This window comes from Chelonia mydas, chromosome 3, assembly GCF_015237465.2.
Source record: "Chelonia mydas isolate rCheMyd1 chromosome 3, rCheMyd1.pri.v2, whole genome shotgun sequence".
NCBI classification, from domain to species: domain Eukaryota; kingdom Metazoa; phylum Chordata; order Testudines; family Cheloniidae; genus Chelonia; species Chelonia mydas.
The window spans coordinates 105,337,443-105,351,308 of NC_057851.1; the positions used below are offsets into that span (position 1 = coordinate 105,337,443).

The window sequence follows — 13,866 nt, forward strand, 5'->3', positions numbered from 1 at the left end:
GTGCATTAGGAATACATAAAGGGTAAAACCCTGGCCCCACTGACGTAAATAGGAGTTTTGCCACTGACTTCAATGGAGCCAGGATTTTACCAAAGTTAGATGACATCTGTGGAAAAGCCAATACATTGCAGAGATTAAAATTTAGTCCCTTCTGCTGCTGTAAGCACAGCACCCTTTTAAGATGCCTAAGAAGTAAGTCTTGAGAGGCAGTTAGAACCCCCATTCCCAGTCACACACAGAGCCGGTGAACTACAACTGCCATTAGTAGCACTTCCACAATCCATGTTTTGTAATGGCTGTAATATTGGTTGGGAACACTTTAGACCAGTGGTTCTCAACCAGGGGTATGTGTACCCCTAGGGGTACGCAGAGGTCTTCCAGGGTGTACATGAACTCATCTAGATATTTGCCTAATTTTACAACAGGCTACATAAAAAGCACTAGCAAAGTCAATACAAACTAAAATTTCGTACAGACAATGACTTGTTTATACTGCTCTATACGCTGAAATGTACAGACAATATTTATATTCCAATTGATTTACAATTATATGGCAAAATGAGGAAGTAAGCAATGTTTCAGTAATAGTGTGCTGTGATACCTTAGTGTGTTTATGTCTGGTTTTGTAAGCAAGTAGTTTTTAATTGAGTGAAACTTGGGGGTATTCAAAACAAATCAGACTTCTGAAAGGGATATAGTACTGTAGTCTGGAAAGGTTGAGTGCCACTGCTTTAGACTTTCATATCAGTCTTTTTCTGGCTAACATTAATCTACTATAATGAACTGCAATTATTTATCTACCAGAAGCTGGATTTTTCCATTGATGACTTTTATGTTGCCTAATGTTATGAAAGTACTTAAATGGGAGAGAAATACTGAAATCATAGGGCCTGATCTTGCTTCCACTAAAATCAATGAGAATTCCACAACTGATTTCAAGGGGAGAAGGAATGATTTCTAATGTATTTAGAATTTGTTACATATAGCAGCAGCTAGAGACTATATAAAGAAAAGGCAAAGCACCCTTCTTAACATAAAACTTCATGTTAGGCAGAAAATTTGACTCATCACAGTAACTATGAGTAGAGTGATGCAGCAAGCAACTTCTTTGTTGTATAGGTCAGGAGGTGGAGAAATAAAGCATCCTGTACATGGAATGTCAATTATTTAGCTCTTGTCTCATTGACCATTACAGTTTGTTTCTGGGAGTAGGAAACAAAGTGGAAAACTATTATCGTGTCACTGGGACTGCTGGCATAAGTGAGGAAGGATCAGGCTCTGAGTCTAGAATGAATTCTTTTTTCTTCCTACACAGCCATGGCATAATTCTCCACTCACTTGCCCCTGGTGTGGTCATTTACACTTGCACAAGGTGGGTATAAAATGCCACCTGCCTGATCTGAGTAATCTTTTGCTTCCACTTTGTGCAAATGACTACAGCAGGTGCAAAGCAGTGGAGAATCAGGCCCAAGGTGTCTCTGAGACAGTCAGGAAGGGCTAACTAAAAAAGCCACAACAAAGTGGTTAGGCTGAACTTTGAAAAAGCGATAACAATGTATTACATATGAACCCAGCCACAGCTATATCTGTTTTGACTCATGTACACGCATCCACACACGCACACACACCTTCCCTTCCTCTCTGCAGATACATGTGGATGTACAATAAGTAAAGGGCATTTAAACACACACAGATCTTATGCATGAAAAGTTTAGAGACAATCTTCCCTGGTTCCTCATTAATGCTCTATCCGCTGCGATACAAACCCCTCCTTTTAGCCCCATCTTTTCAAACGCAGGGCTGCACAGAAAACCCGACCCAAGGGGACATGACTGAAGCCTGCTGCTGAAGCTGCCTGCGTGTGTGAGGGAGGTCAGCCAGGGCAGCACTCAGGCACATCTCTGGAGGCAGCACGCTGTGTCTCTGAGAGGAGTTTTGTGCCAGTGGGCGGCTCCTTCCTGTGCAAACTTTTCTCTTGCCTCCCTCCCTCCCTCCCCCGTCCACCTCAGTGCCTTGCAGAGGAGCGGGAGCCTATTTCGCTTGTTCCCTTTGCCCGCGGCTCTGTGCTGAAGACACCTCAGATTCCACCGCCCCTCCTCAGACAGACCCGGTCGGCAGGTCGCGCCCTGCCCCACGCTGCCGGCTAGCGGATCGCAGGGCTGCCGCTGTCTGCCCAGGAGGTGATGATGGAGGGTAGGAAAGGGAGCACTGCAGAGGCAGCTCCTCCAGCCAGTTGGCTGCTGCCCGGTGATCCTGGCCCCAGAGGCCGTTCCCAAAGCGACATCTCCTCCTCCTGTTCCTCCAGAAGAAGCCACCCGTTCAGATTCAACATCACAGGCTCCGGTGAGTGGCGAAGTCGGGCCTTTTTTTGGTGGATTTCTAGTTAAATGTGTTCCAGTCTGACTCAGGTGCAAGAAGTTGGTCTAGGCCACCTGCAGTCCGCAAACCTGGGCTCTTAGTACTCTGTTCTGCTTGGGAGCTGTTGCAGCGGGTGTCCTGGAGGGGATTTGGGGTAAGGGAAGCCCTGTTAGTGACAGATCCGTCTGGGTTTTGTACCTGTCTGGTCACTGGGGTTTAAAAACCTTCCCAAGTGTTTAGGGCGGAAGGTGACAGCAGGTGTTGTGACCAAAAACTTAGGTTTATATGGAGAACCAAGTGCCAGTTCTCTCTCCAGCTTGACTCAGGAGCATCACCTTGAAAGTTGTATTGTTCCGTGTCTGTTTCTAACATCCAAAGTGTATCTAAACAGGGAAAGGCAGTGTAGCACTCCATCTGACATGCTTCAAGACATGAATGAGTCTGCAAATTTGTGTATAAGACCTAAGCTGCCCTCACAACATGGGGCTGATCCTAAGAGGCAAAGAGTGCCTAAGATTCATTTTGACTTCACTCTGATTGGGCACTCAAGATCAGCCTACGTTATGGCTAATATCACTGTTTGTTTATGCAGATTGTCTGTTTATGCGATGTAAAGACCTTTATTACCCTCATTATTCATTGCTGGGATATTCCCTTCTTCTATTTCGAAAGTGCAGTTATCATTTTGCTACCTGGCAAAATGACTTTCCTCAAATATACAATATTTTATGCGAGTGTTCACAAACTTCCTGAAAAGAGTCAGTGAAATGCCCTGAAAGGAACCCCAAATACAGAGAAGTGGGACTGATTGCATGACTCACACAAGGCCCAATTTGTCCTCATTAAGAGTGCTTTGCCTAATAAAGGCTGCAGGTTCTGGCTTGGAGTGGGAATTGCACTGTATTGTTTTACTGCCTTACACTTTCTATTAAAATGTTATTTTGAAGATTCCTAAGTAAATGTACTACCTTAAAACCTCTCACATTTACTGTTTTACTAACAAAGGTGGGGTTTCCAATGGGACAAAAACTTGTGATGCAAAATTCTGCCCACAGCTAGGAGTGTACAACATACTGACTTCAGGAAGTTGCGGGTGCATGTCTCTGGGTGTAATTTGAGCATTAGAGACACATGAGGCTTCCAAGGAGGTCCAGGGAATTTCAAGTAGAAATTTAAGGGAGATGAGGATCCCAGTCTACACTGTAGAAACTGTAAAGTGTCAAAAGTAAAAATGAGGGTATTTCCTAGTGTTTTAGTCCATTTCTCATGGCTCAGTTTAAAAAAAGCAAAGCCCTGATGCATCCTGCAGTACAGATCTGCATATGTTTACACTTATTTGGAAAATGAAAGGCCAGATCCTCAGCTGATGTAAGTCAGCTCTACACCATTGAGTTAAATGAAACTATGCCAGTTTACACCAGCTGAGGATCTGGCCTGAGATGCTTTGGATTCAGTTATGCTATTTATACACCGAGGTTGATGTGGAGCCAAACCACAATGAGGGATTATGCTTTAGGGAGGCAGAGTGCCTTCTGGAGCTCCCAAGTGAACAGATTTCAGAGTAGCAGCTGTGTTAGTCTGTATTTGCAAAAAGAAAAGGAGTACTTGTGACACCTTAGAGACTAACAAATTTATTTGAGCATAAGCTTTCGTGAGCTACAACTCACTTCATCGGATGTGCAGAGTGAGCACCTCTGCTGCAGTATCTATTCAGATAATGTAGGTAGAGCAGCACACTGCACTGAGCTAGCTATGCTGCCTGGTATGAAGGGCACTGCCCTCTAATGCAGCTGCACCATGGGAAATGCTAGGTGGGAGTAGGTTCTTTGGATGGGGGAACGCAGAAACTGTGAGTCCATCTGGCTGCTGTGCATAGTGCACAAGTGGGAGAGGAGGCTTCTTGCACACTCACAAGGAAGCAAAGCTCAATCTGGGCCTGTATTAGATTCAGTCTGAAACTCTTTTGCTGACAAATACCCTATGCAGTTTCTGCATCTCATCTTTTCTTTTACCTTTTTCTTTCTTTTTGAACTATGTTCAAGCAAATTCTGGGTTGATGAAGGGTTCTGCAGGTATAGGGGATGAATTGTTTGTGTTAAGCAAGTGAGATAAGAGCCAGAACAGGTACAGCACGGACTGCAGCCCTGCAAGCTCCTCATGCTGCCTGCCCAATATGCCTCAATCCAGGCCTAGAAAAACCACTTCTAGGAGTGATAGTGTTCAGTCTCCATGTACGTTTGGTTTTCAGTTTGTCTGACAAGACTGCCAACAAAGAGTTAGTGTTAACTGTGGTAACTACCATGATGTGGACATTTCCTTTCAACAGTATTATTTATTTGTAGTTTTCTTGCCTTATGTGAGGCAAATTAGGCTTCCCTTCCTGCCCTGGTATGTTTTAAAAAAAAAACCAAAACCTTTCAAGGACGTGCTCCCTGCCAGTGACTGATTTATTTTTTTAACCACTTCTTTATTTTCTCCATTGCTGTTCCCTGGATTTTTCCAGCTGTGCATGTGCACAACAAAAGGTCAGGTAACACAACTGTTGATTCCATTTTTTAAAAGGGAACACCTGCATTAAAAATTCAAAGCTGTTACATTTTTAATATGGTGGTTAGGAATATTTTTAATACAGTGTTTCTGTGAAAAATAACCGGCATTCTCATTCTTCCAAAAACATGGAAAGCAAACATAACTGGGACTGCATTGTGGGGTGCTTGGAGGTAGAATAAGATGGTGATTATTATTTTTGCCCCATCTTTTCCTGTAGCCTTATCAGTTTACTTATTTAAAGTAGGCCACTCTTTCACGTCAAAGATATCACATGCATGCCAAGTGTCCCTATTTAGAAGGATTTTTAAAGAAATCTGTACATGTTTTTTTCCCCTTTCCTCCCAAAATCTGTCGAGCCCCAGTATATTTGAATGAAATTAAATGGTGTCTGTTGAAGTCATATTTTTGTCCCCATCAGCCAGCCTCTGAACTTAGTTGTGCTGACTTAAATGAGAGCACAGTTTGATCCATTTTCTGAAAAATCAATATCCCCTAGAAGAAGGTTATTCCGCCATTTTAGTCACCACTGAATTTGCCACTATAACTGCAGCAGTTGTTGAGGGACAATGTTAAAGGAGATTGTCTAGTTACGAAAATTATCCTAGGCTTTCTAAAAGCAGTTTTGGCAATGGCTCACAAAATCCATCTGTCTGTTTTTCCAGACAAGCAATCTATATATCTGAACAGATGAATGAATCTAGGCTTGTTCTATATCCTGGAAGTAACAGTTTCCTGGCATCTCTTTACAGCAGCTTGCCATCAACTGCCACCCTACTTTTTAGGCTAATACAATTTAAAATACATACTTTTTTTTTTCAAAAGGGACCTATCCTAGGGTAAGTGATGGCAGTTTATTTTCTTCCTCTGTCTGGGCCAAACTGTGTCAATCCTAGTCAAGCTGAGAAATACCTTATCCTCAAGTATTTTCATTCATTTCAGCGGGACTATTTGAGGAGTGAGGTACGACTTAATAGTGAATAAAAGTGGCATAATCTGGCCCTTTGGTAGCAATGTGACTTGTACCCTCAAAAAAGATTAAAGTCATCCAAGTTCAGAGGGCTCCTGCACAGCATAGCCTGCATGCCATTTAATTCCCATTCTAAGAAGAATTAAGTCTGGGAACGGCCTAGAGGTACCCTGGGGTGTGTCTCTGGACGGTAGGTGGAGAAGGAATATTCTCCCCAAGTTTCAGAGAAGCTGCAGAGCCAATGCATGGACACTACTTGCGTCAAATGGCTGAAGCAGCTGTCCTCACAGCCCTAATGCACCTCAGTTATGAGGGTGGAACCCAAGGATGCGTATGTGGGCAATTCTCTGGTCCAGTGGTCTAATCCCCACCCACCTTTGGCTGTTGTCAAGAAAGAATTCATGAGTTTAATCCTTGTGGTAAAAAGAAAAGGAGTACTAGTGGCACCTTAGAGACTAACCGATTTATTTGAGCATAAGCTTTCGTGAGCTACAGCTCACTTCATCCGATGAAGTAAGCTGTAGCTCACGAAAGCTTATGCTCAGATAAATTGGTTAGTCTCTAAGGTGCCACTAGTACTCCTTTTCTTTTTGTGAATACAGACTAACATGGCTGCTACTCTGAAACTAATCCTTGTGGTTGACAGTTTAATTGTCCCTGTGGGTGTCTTGGTGTTGGTCCTTTGCAAGAGGTTCTTTGTTAAGATAACTTGTTCCAATGCCACGGATGCACTTTACGGGTGAAAGGGTAGATTTTGGACTCCATCTCCAACCCCGTTGTGCAGTTCTGGTTGAGGAAAGGGACTAGAGAGTTATCCTAAGAAGGCAACCAGGGATTCAACCAATGTAGCTGGCATTGTACCACCCCACAACCCATCCTGAGACACCAGGGGTTGGCCAGGGGTAACAGGGTGGAGCCACAGTATGGTGTATTCTGGCAATCCTTAGCCAGCAGAGTGGTCCTTAGGGGTCTGCTCCATCTAGGATAATTTAGTTCAGTAAGGTCCCCGCTTGCAGAAAGGTCATTTAGAATCACCACTATCTTGAAATTAATCGAGTGTTCTGCGGGGAGCCAGTGTAGTGAGAAGAGCACCAGGGTGATGTGCTTTTGATGGCAGGTTTTGCTCAGGAAGAGAATTGATACATTTTGGATAGGTTGGAGCTTTTTATGGCTGGTGCACTCATTTCCAGAACCAGTGAGTTTCAGTAATCCAGCCTGAAAGTCACTAAGAAGTGGATCATTGCAGCCAGGCCATTATCGGACAGCAGCAGGTACAATCTTCTTGGCAGATGCAAATAAAAGATGTTTTTGGCAGCTGTAGGTATTTTAGTGTCCAGAAACAATCTGGAGCCCAGAACTCCCAGGCTATGGACTGATTTGACTCTTTGAGGGTAGACTGCCTCAGTAGTGGGAGAGATTAGGTGCTGATTAGCTCTTTAGGCTTGTTTTGACTAATTTAGACTAATCTCTGAATTTGGCTCTTCATGTCTGACGTTGGGTAAGTCACTTAGGCCAAAGTCTTCAGAAGTGGCTACAGATTGAGTTCCATAATTTTGGGGTCTCATTTTCACATGTACCAGACACCCAATATTGTAACTGAAGTCCATGGGAGCTGCAGATGTTCAGTGCATCCAAAAAATCATGTCACGCATACGCTGAGTGGGGCTGTTCAGCAGAGAGAATCTTTCAGTCTGTGGATGAGGGAGATGGCAAGTTTGGGGGGGCGTCTCTTTCATGCTAGGGGAGTATATTTGTGTGTATAGTAATTAACTTTGCAAGTGTTTGTATGAAAATTACATACAAATTGAAAAAGGAGAAAAATATAAATGAAATATACACTTTTATTGAGCAGGCTTTTGCAGGATTTGTTTACAGCATAGATTAAAGAACAGAAATCACAGGAAATTTAAGACAGGTAATCTGGGATGGAAAATTACAGTAGAAGAAAAGACAAATAGTTACTTTGTTGTTTTAAGATCAGCAACTTAGGAACAACCTGTGTGATTTCTAAGAAATTGTACATCCTTTTACTAGGGCGGTAGGCTCTTGATCTTTTTTTCATTATATTTAAAACCTGGAGTATTGAGAACAGGAGATAAACCGACCAGTAGTTCGTTTGACAAGCAAATGTTTATGAAATACGTAGACGTATTTCTTTGTAATTGGGAAACATACTGCAGCCATTGTCACGTAATGTTAAACTTGACTGTTTTCATCATGACACATCATTTGTAGTTTCAAAGTTGTTCTAAGGAAAATGTCAGCTGTCGGTGTACATTTTTTCATACTGCATTTATTGTAAAAGATGAAGTCTGTGTGAATCTTGCTGCCTGCTGAAGCTTGTAGAAAACAATTGTCTCTGATAATAACACAGAACGATTAAGTCAGGGTGCACTGGGAGCACCATGATTTAAAAAACACAAAATAGTATGTCATTTTTACAAGTGGAATGATTTCCAGTGCAGCACTTTAAAATCAATTCTAGATGTGGGCCCAGGATGAAAAACATTATCTATAGTGGTAATGATCTCCATGGCTAGCTAAGTAGAAAGAAGGTTACAAACATTTGCAGTATATGATTTAACATGTATTTGTGGCAATGAATCCGCTACTGGCTGTGTGATCTGTTTAGCATTTTGCCACTGTGTATTTTAGTTTCTCATGGCCTTTGGCATTTCTCACTTCCTGCTAAAGCGAGGCTTTTACTGAGTAACCATTTAATATCAGATCACATCTGAAGTACAAAGTCTGCGTAGGCTATTAAAAGATATGTTGCAAAAGAGTTCACTCCTTTATCTTTGCTGACTGTAAGTCATGTAAGGTTCTGAAAAACCAAACCCTAAATATTTCATCTGATTGAGCGCATCATTGACCTAAATTTTATTCCTTTGTTGTTTTGTCATTTCATTAAATAGTAGCCCTTTGTGGCAATCAGAACTGCATGTGGTTAGAGGTACATGGGCTGTAAACAGTTACATGGGGTTGTAATGGGGCACTCTGAGTAGCTGGGTGTGACACTGTACCTTTTCTCACCCTTGGTGTCACATGCAGGCTGCTGACCAACCTTGATGGGTCTTCAATGGCTTGGCCCTCTGGCCAAGCCACAAAGTCTGAATGAATCCTTTTGGGGTAGGAAGAGTCCAATAAATAAACAGTCTACTTTGCCCTCACTCGGGCCATCAGACCCAGCTCTGGGCCCTTTAAATTCAGCCCTTTGTTCAGACTCCCAAATAAGCTCCATCCCCTTCTTGGGGTTTATGCCACTTTACCTGGTGGCCAGTGGCGGAACCCAGGTCCAGGCCCAGGCCCACTGGTATGGGCTCCAATCCAGGAACCCTCCAAACCAGGAACCCTCCAATCCAGGAATGTACTGCTTCATCCAATTCTTTGCTACTTCCTCTCTGGGCCTCTCCCTACGCGGCCCCTCTAGCTTCAGGGTTAAGGCTCTTAGGTCTTTTCTCTCTCTACAAATCCAGTTATGCAAAATGCAGCCAAAAACAAACTCTGACTATCCCTCAAGTTCCTTTAGCCAGAGAGAAGAACACTTCCTCCCCTGCTCTGGTACCAGGCAGAAACTGATCTGCTAAGCTCCTGCAGCTTCTTTTATCTGGCCTGCTGGGTTCTGACTGGTGTCACTAGCCCTTGGAGGACCACCCTCCAGGATTGTCCTGGAGTCTCCAGGATTAAAGATTAATCTTTAATTAAATTTTATGTCATGTGATGAAATTTCCAGGAATATGTCCAACTAAAATTGGCAACCCTAAGGCCCAGGTCTCTCTAGCTTCCAAGATGGGTTCTCCAACAAAGCCTCTCTAGGCAGGCCTGAAGGATCTTTGCAGCCCTTTTCCTCCCACCTTCCTGGGGCGGGGTGTACTAGGACCATGGACCCTCTCCTAGGGAGCCACAAAGGCCAAGTTACACCCTGTCACAGGACCATTAACATATTAAGATAGAAACCGTGTACAGTTTGTAAGCTTCAATGTGAGATTCGTAAGCCATCTATGATACAGAATATCAAGAGAAATTCCTGCTCCTTTGTGCATTACATATGGTAAATAGGAGCACTCAAAGTGGAATTTTAAGATGAAGACTGCACCCTGTGGCTATTCTTGTTTTTCACAGTGGTGGAGCCCATGAAAGCCCCGCATAAAGTAGTCAATTGTTATCCGGGTGTCTAGGCTGCTCATCGACAAGAATACTTTGGCGAATAATAATATCTAGTTCCTATATAGCACTCAGTGGATCTCAAAACACTTTACAAAGCGAGGTCAGTATTAGTATGATGTGATAAATTATCCCTTAGTAGCAGTCATTACATTTGCTTAGTATTGTTTGTTGCTAGTTGTAGTGCAGATGAGTAAGTCAATATTTCCTAAAGGTACTCTGTTAAACCACTCAGCTCATCTGGAAGAGTTTCCAAAGGGGGACCAAAAAATCCTGAGTTCAGTGTCCTGGATTCCATTGCCTTTTACTTGTCTTTGAAATATCCTGTCATAGAAATATTAATGACAAGAGATATTCTTTCTTGTCATCCAGGTGGAAAGCTTTGTCTTCTTCTTAACATATGTAAAGACTTAGGCTGTTTATCCTGTAAAAGAAATACACAGACAGTAAGAGCCTGGTCCTGCTCTCATTCACATCAGTTTTATACCATTGACTTCTGAGGACTTGTTCTTGTTTACAATGTTTATGAGATCACAATTGGGCCTTTAATATATAAAAGCAAGCTATATAACTATGAAAGCCTGTAAAAACATTAGGATTTGTGAGTTTATGAAAGGCTGAAGCGCTGAAATATTCTTAAATATTACAGGAATCAAATCCTAGTTACAATGGCTTCAGAAATGTTAGTGTTGTTGTCACTCAGCCAGAAGCTTTATCAGAGCAATGTCAAAAGTCCTCGCAAGCTTCCCTTGCCCTCATGTGAAGAGCATTCAAGTACAGCTCTGTTAAACAGCAGCAGCACCTGCTGTGTACTTTGGTAATGACATGCTTTTCTATTATCTGTCATCTCTCTCCCATTACTGATCTTATATTCTTTTTGCATACATTAACATTGTCTCTCTCTCATTCTTTGTGTCATTTCTAAATCCACTTTCCTACCTCCTCAGAAGTACTCATAGACCAGGGGTGGGCAAACTTTTTGGCCTGAGGACCACATCTGGGTATGGAAATTGTATGGCAGGCCGTGAACGCTCACAAAATGAACAATTCAGAGATATTCAAATACACTCTATTTAATAAAGATACATTTTAGTGGAAATAAACATAAAACTTTACTTACTATTATAAATATACTGTCATAACAACGTATTACAATAATTAAACCAAACTTCACCCGTTTCCACGCCCTCATTGATGAATGTGAACAATGCAGCTGGTCACCCTTCTTTACAATAGCATCAAAGTCCGGTGTCATTCTCGTTGTGGAAATCCACAATACTGAGCTGAGATGCTGGTCAGTTAACTGGAATCTGTAGCGAGATTTGTTGTAATTCAGCAAGGAAAACATTTGTTCGCACACATAGGTGGAGCCGAACAAAACAAAACAAGGATTTTCTGTATTACCTTGCAGATATTTGGGAACTTCATTTCACTCAAGGAGTTTCTCGATCAACCCTGGTGTCAGTGGTCAAGGCCGTCAGGCATTCCAAAAGATCTCTGTTGGCCGCATTGCCCATGACGGAAGATATACTTTCAGTTCCGCCACGGCATTCATAAACACATCCCATCCTTTAGGTATGTGTCTGCTAGGAACAGAGCGCGTCTGGGTGATGGCCCTGCCTAAGTCGAGCATGTTAGAATCATTAACCACCAAGCCTTTGTACACAAAAGCCCCTTTATTGTTCCACGAAGAGATTTTTTTTATCCTGGCCCAGCTTATTTAGCAATACTAATACATTTTTCTTATAGTGCTTATTCATGTTATCCATCACCTCCTGAACAACAGAGTTTGAGGTCTTTGGTGTTTCTGGGGGTTTGGCAGTTACACTTTGCTCCTGTTCCAGTAAAAACAGACTTATTTTCTCTTCTTCCTCAGTGCTCTGCTTCATGTACGTTAGGTACCTTTTTCAAGCACTGCACTGTAAAGTTTAGCCTTTTTGTATTCAGCTAAGTCAGTCCTTTGAAGAACAGACTTCGTTTCAGCATCCAGTAAGCGAGTTGCGATCATTCTGATATTTTCCTCTGCCGGAGGGGGAGCCCTTAATTGCTCCAACAGGCAGCTGGCCACCAGGTACATTTTTTTTCTGCATACTCCATTATCGATTAGACAAAAGCACCATTATCAGAGGGATAGCAAAACTTAACAGGTTTCAGAGTAACAGCCGTGTTAGTCTGTATTCGCAAAAAGAAAAGGAGGACTTGTGGCACCTTAGAGACTAACCAATTTATTTGAGCATGAGCTTTCGTGAGCTACAGCTCACTTCATTGGATGCATACTGTGGAAATCGCAGAACACATTATATACACAGACACCATGAAACAATACCTCCTCCCACCCCACTCTCCTGCTGGTAATAGCTTATCTAAAGTGATCATCAAGTTGGGCCATTTCCAGCACAAATCCAGGTTTTCTCACCCTCCGCCCTCCCACAAACAAACTCACTCTCTTGCTGGTAATAGCCCATCCAAAGTGACCACTGTCTTCACAATGCGTATGATAATCAAGGTGGGCCATTTCCTGCAGAAATCCAGGTTCTCTCACCCCCCTCCAAAAACCACACACACAAACTCACTCTCCTGCTGGTAATAGCCTATCCAAAGTGCCCACTCTCCTTACAACCTGCATGAAAATCAAAGTGGGCCATTTCCAGCACAAATCCAGGTTTTCTCACTCCCCCACCCCCATACTCACACAAACTCACTCTCCTGCTGGTAATAGCTCATCCGAAGTGACCACTCCCCCTACAATGTGCATGATAATCAAGGTGGGCCATTTCCAGCACAAATCCAGGTTTTCTCACCCTCCCCCCCCCCCCCCCCACAAACTCACTCTCCTGCTGGCAATAGCTCATCCAAACTGACCACTCTCCCCACACTGTGCATGACAATCAAGGTGGGCCACTTCCAGCATAAATCCAAGTTTAACCAGAACGTCTGGGGGGGGGGGGGATTTTTCCTTCCCCCCCCCCCCAGACGTTCTGGTTAAACTTGGATTTATGCTGGAAGTGGCCCACCTTGATTGTCATGCACAGTATGGGGAGAGTGGTCAGTTTGGATGAGCTATTGCCAGCAGGAGAGTGAGTTTGTGTGAGTATGGGGGTGGGGGAGTGAGAAAACCTGGATTTGTGCTGGAAATGGCCCACTTTGATTTTCATGCAGGTTGTAAGGAGAGTGGTCACTTTGGATAGGCTATTACCAGCAGGAGAGTGAGTTTGTGTGTGTGGTTTTTGGAGGGGGGTGAGAGAACCTGGATTTCTGCAGGAAATGGCCCACCTTGATTATCATACGCATTGTGAAGACAGTGGTCACTTTGGATGGGCTATTACCAGCAAGAGAGTGAGTTTGTTTGTGGGAGGGCGGAGGGTGAGAGAACCTGGATTTGTGCTGGAAATGGCCCAACTTGATGATCACTTTAGATAAGCTATTACCAGCAGGAGAGTGGGGTGGGAGGAGGTATTGTTTCATGGTGTCTGTGTATATAATGTCTTCTGCGATTTCCACAGTATGCATCCGATGAAGTGAGCTGTAGCTCACGAAAGCTCATGCTCAAATAAATTGGTTAGTCTCTAAGGTGCCACAAGTCCTCCTTTTCTTTTTGCAAAACTTAACAGAGGTCCGATTAAACCCCCCTGACTGCTTTACCAGATGCTTCTTTCTTTTAAATGAAACCCTTTTATTACACAAAGTTTTTATAAATGTGCGTCTCTTTTTCAGCACATGCACTTGATTCTGTAACGTTTCCTTTTAAGGTACTGAGTGCTATTTCTGAGATGGCCACTACTAAATTGTCAGAGGACACAGTATAGCCTTCCTTTGCTGCAGGGACG

At 43.0% G+C, this 13,866-nt stretch overlaps 1 protein-coding gene across 2 annotated transcripts in view; it reads left to right on the top strand.

Moving 5' to 3' along the window:
• The first annotated feature begins 1,960 nt into the window (after positions 1-1,960).
• PHACTR2 (phosphatase and actin regulator 2) overlaps positions 1,961-13,866 on the top strand; it is a 228,110-nt gene continuing 216,204 nt past the window's right edge. The window contains exon 1 of one of the 2 annotated variants that reach the window (XM_037894918.2): positions 1,961-2,343. In XM_037894918.2, the coding sequence (XP_037750846.1) occupies positions 2,184-2,343 (160 nt within the window). In that variant the 5' untranslated portion in view covers positions 1,961-2,183. The remainder of the gene's footprint in view (positions 2,344-13,866) is intronic. The other variant, XM_037894916.2, reaches the window with a different exon arrangement.